This window comes from Mirounga leonina, unplaced genomic scaffold, assembly GCF_011800145.1.
Source record: "Mirounga leonina isolate KUSES-001 unplaced genomic scaffold, KU_Mleo_1.0 Mir_128, whole genome shotgun sequence".
Lineage (NCBI taxonomy): Eukaryota > Metazoa > Chordata > Mammalia > Carnivora > Phocidae > Mirounga > Mirounga leonina.
This window is the reverse complement of record NW_023270320.1, coordinates 33,555,380-33,567,575: the sequence shown is the minus strand read 5'-3', so window position 1 is coordinate 33,567,575 and position 12,196 is coordinate 33,555,380. Positions and strand designations below refer to the sequence as shown.

The following is a 12,196-nucleotide window of genomic DNA, read 5'->3' as shown; positions in this document are numbered from 1 at the left end:
TTTGTGAAGCGCTGCTTCCAAACGCGACGCCTCAGAATCCATTCCAAACTACCTTGCCCTGCTGCTGGGTTTCAGCGCAAATTAATAAAACAGTAGCGCTCGGAAGCCTCAGGGCTGACCACCAGGCCCAAGGACCAAGAAGGAGGCTGGGCGAGCCAAGGGGCTGGGAGGAGAGGCAGCGAGGACAGGGAGCCCGTCCTCCGTGGAGAAACCCCGCCCCTCCTTGCTCGTCGCTGATTGGTGGCGGCGATAGGCCGCGGGGGTGGGTGTGTCCCGGGAGGCGGGTACGCGCGCGCGCTGGCCCGCGTCGGAGAACCGGAAAGGAGGCGGGGCCGCGGCGGCGCGCGCTCCCGGAACGCGCGCGGCGCAGGCGGCGCGGATCGCAGGGAGCCGGTCCGCGGCCGGAACGGGGTCCCGGGTGTGCGTGCGGAACGGGGCTCGGGGGAGACGGTAGCGATGAACACGGTGCTGTCGCGGGCGAACTCGCTGTTCGCCTTCTCGCTGAGCGTGATGGCGGCGCTCACCTTCGGCTGCTTCATCACCACCGCCTTCAAAGACAGGAGCGTCCCGGTGCGGCTGCACGTCTCGCGGATCATGCTGTGAGTCGGGCCGAGGCCCGGCCGGCGGGGCGGGCGCCTGGGCCGGGCCGGGGTGGGCGCCGAGGCCGGCCGGCGCGCCGGGGGCCGCGGCAGGGCGTCCGCGCCGGCCCCGGGCCCCCGCTCCCGAGCGGCCGTCGCCCCCCGAGGGCGGACGCCCGGGCTCCTCGGCTTCCCCTCGAGCTCCCGCCCCTGCACCGCGGATTCCCGGGCTTGCTCTTAAATTTCAGTTTTGAGTGTTACTCGGGCCCGTGCCTCCGCTTGCTTCCTGTTCCTCACTTCCCCCGCCCACGCCTGGCCAATGAGGGAGCAACACAGCAGCAGAGCCGCGCCGCCGCCGCCGCCGCCCGCCCGCCGCCCGGGCCCCGGGCCCCGGGCCGCCGGCTCGCGTGTGCCGTGTACAGCCGCTCCGGGCCCCGTGGCACGTGCCCGCGCCGGTTCTTGTCCCGCCTCCTCCTCCCTGGGCGGCTCGTACTCGCAGCCGCGTGGAAGTTGGCGAGAGAGGGTGGGATGCGCTCCGAGCGTGCGGCATCCTCGCTCTCGGGTACGGCGCCTTGGGCGTTTTTGGAGAGTCAGCGCTGGGAGAAATCTGCGAAAATGCCCGAAATGGGATTTCAGAATGACGTTGTCATTTCGTTGATGCCTGTTTTATTTTTCCTTGATAGTTTTTCTTCGCTAGCACCTTTTTTTTTTTTCTCTTCCCGGTTCTCACATCTTCTCTGTTCCCTCTTGCATCAAGTTCACTTTCCTTCTTCAGCGTTAGTTTTCTTGATTTCTTTGTCCAAGCCAGTCGTCGAATAGCTACCTCTGTTGTGAAGACCTACTTCCAAACGCCCCCCCCCCCCATTGCTTTTTGCTAGAAACTGGCTTTTAAATTCAAATAGACACGGGCACTGTCGGCTGTTGTCAGTCTTGAGCAAGTTTCTTACCGTCCTGGGCCTTAACTTCCTTTTGTGTAGAATGGAAATAATTAACTTCCTTTTGTGTAGAATGGAAATAATGCCCAGCTCGTAGGCTTGTTGTGAGGATTATTGGAGATAATTATGAAAAGGACCTTGTTGGACCTGACCCAGACACACCGTAAGCACTCAGTAAATAAATAGCAGTGCTTATCATCTTGGCTTCGTTTTCCCACACCACCTGTAGTCGTCTGTAACCTTCTGCCCCTGCTACCAAATCGCTTTGCAGCGAGTGTTCACACTCCCTTTGAGCAGTTTTCACGCTCCCCGCCCCCTCTCCCCCCATTTTGCTAGGGATTCTCTTTTAAGGGTTATGCGTATAGCTACAGACCTAATTTTATATCGGATTAAACTTTTTTTTTTTTTAAGATTTTATTTATTTATTTGACAGAGAGAGACACAGCGAGAGAGGGAACACAAGCAGGGGGAGTGGGAGAGGGAGAAGCAGACTCCCTGCCGAGCAGGGAGCCCGATGCGGGGCTCGATCCCGGGACTCCAGGATCATGACCTGAGCCGAAGGCAGTCGCTTAACCAACTGAGCCACCCAGGCGCCCCTGGATTAAACTTTTTATCCTCTTTTCACACTTACAAGTTTCTCTGATTTTTACTTGTTTCTTTGTGGGATTGCCCTTCCACCTGTGCCTCCAACTACATCCTTTCTTTCACTCTAAGGGATTATGTGAATTGCGTGTGCCGTTATGTTTGAAGGATGGTAAAACTTTTATCTTTATTTTTAGAAAAAATGTAGAAGACTTCACTGGACCTAGAGAAAGAAGTGATCTGGGATTCATTACCTTTGATATAACTGCTGATATCCTTTAAGAAAATACTTTGTTGCTTTCTCTGTAGTGGTATAATGATAGACATGTTGTTTAGTGATTTTGGGCAGGGGCAGTGAGTCTGATTTTACCCCGATTCAACCAAACTTTAGAAGTTTCTATGCCTATGTTTTCACGGGTAAAATAGTCTTAATACCTCCTCATTCACACCTTGAGAAAATTTATTTATGGATTTTTCAGTTATTTTCTGAACCAACTTTAAATTTTTCGCAGAAACGTTAAATAGATTGAAAGCTTTAAGAGAGTTTGAATCTATATTTCAGGAAGAAAAAAATAAAATCAGGTCATTTGGATTATAGAAAGAAAAATGTTACCAGTGCTCAGCCTTCCTAGATCGAATATTTCATGTACAATCCCAAGTAATATATCTATATTTTATGATAGCAGAGAGAAACATATGTTAAAAAAGTGAATTGGCATCTGTTAAGGTTTAGAAGGTCATTATCAGAATGATTATTGGTAAACCGTACTAGAATTTTGCCATCATAGTTTTTTTATAAGTACTTTTATAATAAGAGTCAGAGAAATCTTAACATTTAAAAGAGGTGCTTTAAAATGGGGATGATTTAATATTTTCTCTTTATCTTGAGTTTCCACCGTTTGATAACTCTGTCCATTTTGGCCAATTTAATCTTCTTTTAGGGTCTTAGATTAAGGTCTTGGCAGCGTTGTTCCCTGCCATGTCTAGTCTGACCACACCTGCCTTTTTAAGACCTCAGGATTAAAATTGGCGGTGGTGATTGCAGTGTCGGAACTTCTGGAAGGCAGCTATCCAGAACAGTTGAAGCAGATGATGAACCCGGGGAGTTTACCTGATACGGCTCTTTACGGCCATGGAATTACTTTAACTTGATTTTTTTAGAAATAAAGTGTTGGGTTTAGAAGTAGAATAGAAATTAGTTCTCTAGGTACTTTTTTAGGAAATAGAGTGTAACTGTCAGAAGAGTCCTATGGGAAACTTGGTATGTCTGCTTTTAAGTCTTTGTGTCGTTTTAAAACAATCTAGTAAGAGGGAGTTTGGATCTCTTATGGAAGTAGTAACGTTATCTGGAGAATTATAGTGAAATTTCCTGACATCTCAACTACTGTATTTATATTTCTCAATCTCATCATTTATAGTTTAGTCGGATTTTGTAATGCTGCTGCTAAAACTTGAAATGGGGCCTGTTTTTATAAAGAGCTCTCATAGACTTCTCAATTCTACAACAGTGATTCTTAGTAGATGCTCATCTCTAAAAGCAGAATATAATGAGCATGTTGCTATCAGTATATGTAAATGCGTGTAATAAAATGACTTAGCCATTTACATGTAATATTTAATAAAATCCAAACACTAACTCAGTTCATTTTGCAGTGACATGGGTCTTGTAATTAATCCTTGTGAATTTTTTTTTCACTCTGGTAAGCTGATGAAATCAAATTGATGTTCAGCTGCATATTCTTACCAAAGCACTTCGTGGACTGAGACATTTTGATCTCTACTGGCGTGTGTCCAAAAGCAGTGTGAACAATTTATTATACTTGGTTTAATTACATGAGCTGGTTCATGTTTGCCTATCAGTAAATGTAAATTGTGATGATTGGTTATACTTTAGAACTTCCATGGAATTGAATGTGCTTGAAAGATAAAATCCTCTTTCTTTTAGACCTAGTTAATGTTACAGAAAGCTAAAGTTTGTATTGCTCTGTTATTTTCTTATTAAATCATGGTTAGTGACGCAGGGGATGATGCTAAGAATCTCACTGATGTTTTTTTTTATTTTGAAATGAGCTGGATTTTATAACGTATTTGTCTTTTATATATTTTTATTAAATTAGTGTCTCAGTATGTTTCTGGGCCACCTCTCTTTTTTTTTTTTTTTCTATTTTAGTATCGGTATTGCTGTGGATAATTAAGAATAAGATTGGTTTAAAAGTTGTATGCTGCTTTATGATTTATATATTCCTTAATTAGTTTACATCTAGAGAATATATTTGATTGGAATGTTAAGCAGTTGTTTCTTTATTTATCAGCAGAATATTCAACAAAAAATAATGTAAGTATATATAGATAAATAGATATATTTTAATAGACCTTTAAAATCTCATTCTTTATGAAAGGGCATAAATCTTATATATTCAAAATATCTGACGTGAGTAGTTTGGTAAAAATCACAAGCCTCCGGAGAGGTGACTACTAAGAAAACATCTTTGATTGGTAGCCTCTTTTGTTTGTTTGTTTCTGTAGCCCTCTAGTATTGTGGTCCCCAGAATGGGGGTGCATGCAGGGTAATCCATAGGTATATAAAGAAAATCATTAGGAGTTACTCTTTCTTCTCTTAGAGAGCTAGTGAGAGTTGCCAGTTTTTCAGTTTGTTAGCTTTTTACTTGATGTTAAGATGGAGCGGCAGCTTCCAAGCTCCTGACATGTCATACTGAAAACGAGAGGGCTAGCTGTATATTTCGGTGTTTAAAATAAAAGGGAAGAAGTTAACCTTTATGAATACTTGCAATATGGACTGGTGTTGATACCCTCAGTCCCATAGTCAGACGGTCTCATGTCTCGGACAACGTGCAGATTCTCTGGGTTAAGAGGAGGAATTCTGCACGGCACAAGGTTGACCATTCGGCATGCATTTATTCATTCAAGTTCAGCATTTTGGAAAGTTGTGCAGGGTAATTCAGTTCAGTGGGTGATGTTACCTAGTTTTAAATAAACGAATCCTCACAAAATGGAAAAAACGGCTTAAAAAGATTCCTGCAAAGAAATGACACATTGAAAATAATGCGAATGGTTCAACCACGTGTAAGCAGCAGGAGGGCAGCGGAGCCGAGGTGCGGAGGTGTGTGCCCTCCACAGCTGCTCAGCCACAGTAAGGGATTGGAGAAAGGAAGATCTAAGAAAAAGTTGGCTGAGAAAATGCAACATTGGTCAAGAGTATTATTTGAAATGCAAATTTACATTCACTGTCAGTGATGATATATCATCTAATGACAATAGTAATGTGTACTACGCACATAATTTATAAATAGAAGTGCATATTTTGGGGTTTGTGCTCAGAAATCTTTGGAGACCATTTCCAGTGATAAGATCGGAAAGGCTGTTGTTGAATTATGAGTCTACTAAGAAATGGGGATGTGGAGTTGCTGCATGGGAGTGGGATTCTTTAAACTAAAGTAGTCCTTCCACAGCTTTGATTGGAGAAAAGATGGCAAGGTATTTGGATCAGCAAAATCTGTGACCTGTGTTTACAACTCTCATTACCCATATATGTAATCAAAAACTGGAAAGATAACAGATTTTTGAATCCTGTCAGATTATTTTAAAATCCGCCTAAATATTTGTATTTTTCTTTTGATGTGAGCTGTTTTGATAGGCTTACTAAACCATATATCTACAATTAACATCTCCATCTGTTGAGAAGTACTTTCCTTTGCTTTGGAGTTGTATGGGATTCACAAATTTTAGGACTTAAAAGTAGTCTTTTTAATCATAAACTAGAGTTTATCAGAAATTTTGTAATTAAAAGCTACTAAACTGTTAGATTAAAACACTTAAAATTATTAATTTGTCATTGAAATTTATTGGTCCAGTCTGATTGAGAGCTTTTGTTGCAGATGAGAGTAAGGATTGAGATACTTAAGTAGAATGTCGCTAAAACAGAAATCCCTTGAAAGTGTTAAGTGAATGAGTGTGATAAATGAATTAAAATAGGAAGGTGAAATCCATGGAATTAAAATGTGTTTCTGTGTTGTTTTTATTTAAAGTCACCCTCATGTTTGTTATCAGCATGGTCTAGAGATAACTTGTAGATAGAGATGAGCCTACTTCTGTATTTTATTGGAACTCTATTCACTTTCAAGGGATGAAAAATTAATCAGCTTTATCTGTTGATTGGCTTGATTGTTAACTGGAATTTTTGGTACTTCAATTCATTTTACATTTATTTTGAGCGTGTCTTTTATGCCAAATATTTTGTTAGGCACTGGGATTATTGGGTTGAGTAAGTTTCGATCCCTGCCCTTGAGAATCAACAAAATGTTAGAAAGAACATAGAGAAAAAGCTATTCTGAAGGTAAGAGTAATGACTGTATACACAGATACCATTCTACAAGTCTCAGCAAATTATTCAAATTAATATGTCACCTTCTTGGCAACAGGTATACCTAAATTTTATTCATAATTCTGGTTTACCCCAGTGTGACTAGTAAGTTAATACAGCTTGGAACTTGACAGATCATTGCTTCGGTGAATGAATAAATGTACATAAAAAGTCATTTTACTTTGGCATATCTTAGATTCTATGTTCTTCCCTTTCGATGTTTCTGTTTAATGTTAGAAAGAGGCTTTATGGTGAAGATTTGAACCTTCGTAGAAATAACGTTCACGTTTCTTTTCAGCAAATGTAGTCACCACACGCTGAGCAACTGGCCTCACAGGGTAGTAATAATGGATGATAGCTTAATAAGAACAGATTTATTAGGATTAATAGTGGTCACAAATGTGTTTTCTCTCCATTTTATGCCCCTCATTTTCCAAACAGAACTGGTTTTTGATATGTCAAAATAGCGGAGTAAAAGAAGTGACTTCTAGAATGTTCCATAATAAAACAATGATGCAATGTAACGTAAAGGAAACATATTTAGAAGGCTTCATGTCTTTAGTGATTCCTTGATAATTTAAAGGCCTTGGAGATACATAAATATTCATGACCTCATCTGGCGGCAGAGACCTGTGTCAACAGCGTGATGGAACAGGAATGGTTGTCTCAGTTTCTCTGACACTATGCAGAAGGTCTCAGAAGTTTTACAGAGAATTTAGGAGAATGCTTTCTTTCCTTCTGGGGATTGTAATCCCTTCTGTTTCTCCAAGGGCCTCACTCTGGAGTGCACATGGGTCTAAAACCTTTTAGTAAGCTTTGAGGGCCCTAAGTAATACAGTTGCTTTAGCAAAAGCAATGATTTCCTTTAGGGAAATAATCTTTTGTCCCAGAAAAGTTCAACTTCTTGTATCTATCCACTTGTTATTATTTTGTATGCTTTTATTTTAGCAGTTCCCTCAAAATTTATATTCATTAATGTAAATTAAACTATTTGCCTAGCACTGCTTTTAATTTAAATGACAAAGATACAATTTCTGATGAGTTATTAATTTTCATTTTAATGTAGGCTCTGAACCAGGTTGTCCTTTGGGACAAGATTGTTCTGCGAGGTGATAATCCAAAGCTGCTGTTGAAAGATATGAAAACAAAATATTTTTTCTTTGACGATGGAAATGGCCTCAAGTGAGCAATTCTTTGTCATTCTTTGTGGTTTTTGTTTTAAAGAAAGTGATTAGAGGGTAAAAAGGGGTAAGTTGAGAGAGAAGAAATACAGATCTGACCTGGAAAGATTGGGTAGAAACAGTGCCAGAGACACGGGTCTAAGATGAGCGTTCCGTTCTCTCGCAGTAAGTGAAATGGCCCGGTCCCACTGAGAAAGGCCTTTAGCTGCTTCCACTGTGACGTATGCAGGGGGCCTGGGCTTGCCCACCTGGAGGGAGGACTGCCGTTGGCAAGGGGCTCGTTCTGGAATGGGAGAAGTAGTCAGGGGGCCCTTTGGGAGGAAAGAGCGCGTCTGTGTAGGAGTGGATGCTGAGGATTCCAGCTGTGCGTAACTTCTCTGAATCCCCGTTTCCTTTCATGCACAGCGAAGGACTTAGAATAACTGGGATTTTGGGTCATTGTAGCTCCTAAGCTCTGTGAGTAAACACTGGAAAGGAACTTAGGGGAGAGCTGTTGTAACCAAACCTCTGGTTTTGCAGATGAAAAATTGGCGGCCATGAGAGAGGATTTGTTCACGGTCTAGATAATGAGAGAATTCGATTTCCAGTCAGTGCCTTCTGATAGCTAGCTCAGATCTCTTTCTGTATTCTCTCTCTGTTTTACTCACTTAAGCTTTTTGGCCCATAGCTCTAATAACTGTCACTGTGAGTGAGTTCAGATAGGTCATTATGGGATGCCTGCATTACAAAAGACTTGAGAGGACTTCTATTGGTAGATTAGGATTCCGGTTACAAATAGCTGGTTATGAAGTATTTGAACCCCGGTGCTTGAGTTAAAATGTTTTTATTGAACTAAAAATGTTTTCTCCTGACATCTAATAAACATGTTTATTCTGTCTTTTTATAGGGGAAACAGGAATGTCACTTTAACCCTATCTTGGAACGTTGTACCAAATGCTGGAATTCTACCTCTTGTGACAGGATCAGGTCACGTATCTGTCCCATTTCCAGATACATATGAAATAACGAAGAGTTATTAAATTATTCTGAATTTGAAACAACATATTTTTATACTTAATGAATCATATCTCGTTTTTCTCTTCCCTTGCATCTTCATTTGGTTGGTACTTTTCTTTTTTGGGGGGGTGGTATAAGAACTAATATCAAAGGCATATTTGAAGGGAAAGGTTAATATGCTACTTAATTTTACAAGCAAAACACACACAAAAAAGGCCGCCAGAGTGGAGTATTATAAAAATAAGACAACTACATAATAAAGATTTGTAAAAAATTTATGAGGTATTCCCTATATGTCCATTATTCCTTATGGAATATACAGTGAGCATGAAGAGTGGTTAAAACTTTTAGGTGCCTGTGGAGTTATAAGAACTGTATTTTAGGCCTTGCATTCATGCAAGTTCACATTGGGTGTGATTCAGAAGTGGACATTCTCTTTTTGGGTATCTCTCATTACTGGAAAAATTAAAATGGTTATTTGTAAGACACCTGGTTTACAAAATAGCCAAAAGTGATGGAATTTTATTCCATTTGTCTTGGGAATGCCCCATTATGCTTGTTTTTCTTACAGGTGACTCGCAACTTTCTCCACTTAAAGACTAAATACCTCTTTATATGCTAGAAATCATTTTAACTCATTTTAAAGTCTATTAAGTCAACCAAATACGTGTGTCTCAGTGCTTTCTCTAAAAATGTTCCTTTGTATTATATCTTTGTGTGAATTTTTAGCATTGCCATTGAAAGTTGAAAATGTTTGCATGGTTTACCTTCTGAGTTATGTTTGTTCTCGTGAGCATGCCTAGTACCACTGAGTGGTAATTATTTAAAATTTTCTGTAGGTCCACATTTTAATAATTATTGGGTAATAGTAATCTTACTTGGTGCGCTTTTCCACTTAAAAGCACTCTCCTATATTTTACTGTGTGTTACCCCTGATAATCTAATGAGGTAAGTAGTACAAATGTTAGCTCTTTACAGATGAAGAAACTGAAACCTGGAAATTTATTGAATTGCTTTGAGGTTGCATAGCTAGCAAGGAAGGGAGTTAAAACTTCACTCAGATTCTCTATGCTTATCCTTTCTCTTGTAGCTCAGATTACAGACTAAACAAAATTTACTTACAATTTTCATTCTGTTTTATGTTACCCTGGACACCCTCAAGCTGCCAACAACTTATGTAGAGATAATATCTCATTTCCTTCTCTGCATACATTAATTTTACATATGTTAATAAAGTAAGAGAATCCAGATGTATGTAGAAATGACTTAGAGATTAAATGCAGAATAATACATGGTTGAATATATGATCAAATTTAACGTGATTTTTTTTCTACACTGAGCAAATAAACATCCTCAAGGAAGCAACTACAAATCAATTACCCTTAAAAAGTAAGACCAAACACTGTAGTTACACTATCAGCAGTAACCAAAAAGGGCTAATGTTTTCCAAGAATAAGTTTAAGCTAACAGTTGTTGTATTTACCTCATTGGAAATACATCACCATTTAATTACGTTGGTTTTAACAGCTATTGTATGTGAGAGCATGTGTTTCTGTCAAAGGTCAAAGCTGCCGTATCGTGAATACCAGCCTGGGTTTGGCTCCCAGCTTTTCATTAAACTGTTCAGGGTCTTGGTTTCTTTATCTGTAAAATGACAGAGTCGGACTCACTAACTTAAATAGTGGTTCTTCTATACCACACAAGTCTATAAAATTCATGGTATCTGTCCAGCAGAGAGATTGAACAGAAAAGCACCTTGGTAACGGGAGGGCAAGAAGGTGACCGAAAGACTAACACATAACTGTTGCGTGCTGATTTGACTTTATCTCTGTTAGATTTTATACCCAGAACATTTAACTTTGTACAAATATGACACATGGAAACTTAGTCTCTGGAGATGTCAAAACTGAAAAATTGGGTACGTGCATTCAGGAAGGCATGCACCTGATGGGGTGCGGGTGGTGAGCGGATCCGTCAGTTTGCTAGAGATGAATGTTGACATTTACTTGAGTTAACGTTTACCTGACAAGCCCACCCGTTTTTTTGAGTTGGGTGAGGAAGAGGAGTAGAAAGGCCCAACTAGCACAATGGTTACATAGTTGTTTTTTTTTTTTTACTCAACTTCAGAAAACTGCTCAGGACGTGAATGCTCCAACATGGGAATAAGAAACCTCTGTCTCAGGAACTCATTTTTGGGTGCACACAGCTTTGTTGGTTGACCATGATTCTACATGAAAACAGATGGCCTCGTGTTCAGTTTGATAAGCATATCATCTACCTTTAGTGTCAGTGTTTTCAAGAAGTCTTGCAGAGTCTCCACACAGACCCAAGGCTTCAGACTTCCGGAACCCTAAGTAGCATTAGAAATGTCTGAGCCCAGACATTCCCAGGATACTAGGAAAGGAGAACAATTGCAAGATACTTACCTAAAATACTTACGGTGAGAAATGAACTAATCTTAAATGTGCTCACCTACTCCTTTTCCTCTAGCAGGTTAACCTAGACAAGCAGCTCTGTCAGTATTTTTTATTTCCCAATTGATGACGCTTGGTTTCTTTATGCCTCAAGGCAAATAATAGAAAACTTCAGAAATTCCTAAGGGTGTAATAGGGAAGTGGGTGATTTCGAATTTCCTTTTTTGAATTGTTTTCCAGTTCTTTGATGGGGTCTGGCCAGCCTCGTAATAGCACTAAGAGATGGGCTTTAAGGTTATAACGAACATTGTTTTTCACTCTTCTATCTAAAACGTAGTAATGATCTAAAACTTTGGGTCTTGGAGGTGTAGGTTATTGGAGGTGCTATTTTACAATATTTTGAATTTGACATGAAATGGGTGTAGGGGGAACTGCCATAAGCTGTGACCTTTGGTAGTAAACAACACATTCCTTTCAGGAGCTTTCCTTTTAGCAGAGAGCCTGTGGGCATTATCTGTGACTGCCAGTGGTTTAAAGAGATCGGTTTCAGAAAGTTGTTGCGTGTTTCGATGCAATTTGGGAAATTGTTTACTTCACAAATAACAGATTCATAAGAAAAAATCCATGAAAATACTGAAGAGATGTTTGAGGATTTTCTTAATTGCAATAAACAGCATTTTTTTCTAATGAAAATGAATTTTGTTTACGAGTAAAAGTATGCATTTTAAAAGACTTTCAGATTTATGCTTTTTATGTGAAGCTGCTGAGCTAAAAGAAAATGGATGAAACCAAGTCTAGTAAACTTAATTTTTTTTTCTTTTCTTGCCTTTTTTTTTCCTTTTTGGGGGGGGGGGGGGGGGGGAGGTGCTTTCCATCTAAAATATCTTCTCCAGACACTGAATGCTCTTCTAGACTGTAAGCTCTTTGAGGGCAGTCTTGTTGGATTTCTCTTTGTATCTTGCCCAGCGCCTAGCACAGTGCCCTGCGCGTCATAGGCGCCTAATAAATACTGATGATGAATGAAGTCCTTGTCTTTATAATGTGGCCAAACCGGGGGGGTTGCTTTGCAGTTGACGCTCTTCTTCCTTTGTGAGTCCTGCCGTTTTCTTTCTTTCTTGAGCCCCTGGTG

At 40.6% G+C, this 12,196-nt stretch overlaps 1 protein-coding gene across 1 annotated transcript; it reads left to right on the top strand.

The window, feature by feature from the left end:
• Nucleotides 1–328: 328 nt before the first annotated feature.
• SPCS3 (signal peptidase complex subunit 3) lies at nt 329–10,072 on the top strand. Its single transcript, XM_035004293.1, has 5 exons — nt 329–599; nt 2,293–2,366; nt 4,354–4,430; nt 7,543–7,658; nt 8,544–10,072. The coding sequence occupies exons 1-5, from the start codon at nt 457–459 to the stop codon at nt 8,674–8,676; spliced, it is 543 nt and encodes a 180-aa protein (XP_034860184.1). The 5' UTR covers nt 329–456; the 3' UTR covers nt 8,677–10,072.
• The last annotated feature ends 2,124 nt before the right edge of the window (nt 10,073–12,196 follow it).

Excerpts from the sequence above, each read along its gene's own strand:
- SPCS3 (XM_035004293.1), top strand. The coding sequence starts at position 457 with ATGAACACGGTGCTGTCGCGGGCGAACTCGCTGTTCGCCTTCTCGCTG. Across the intron at positions 2,367-4,353 it reads TACCTTTGATATAACTGCTG|ATCTAGAGAATATATTTGAT; the intron begins ATATCCTTTAAG and ends TAATTAGTTTAC. Across the intron at positions 4,431-7,542 it reads AATATTCAACAAAAAATAAT|GCTCTGAACCAGGTTGTCCT; the intron begins GTAAGTATATAT and ends ATTTTAATGTAG.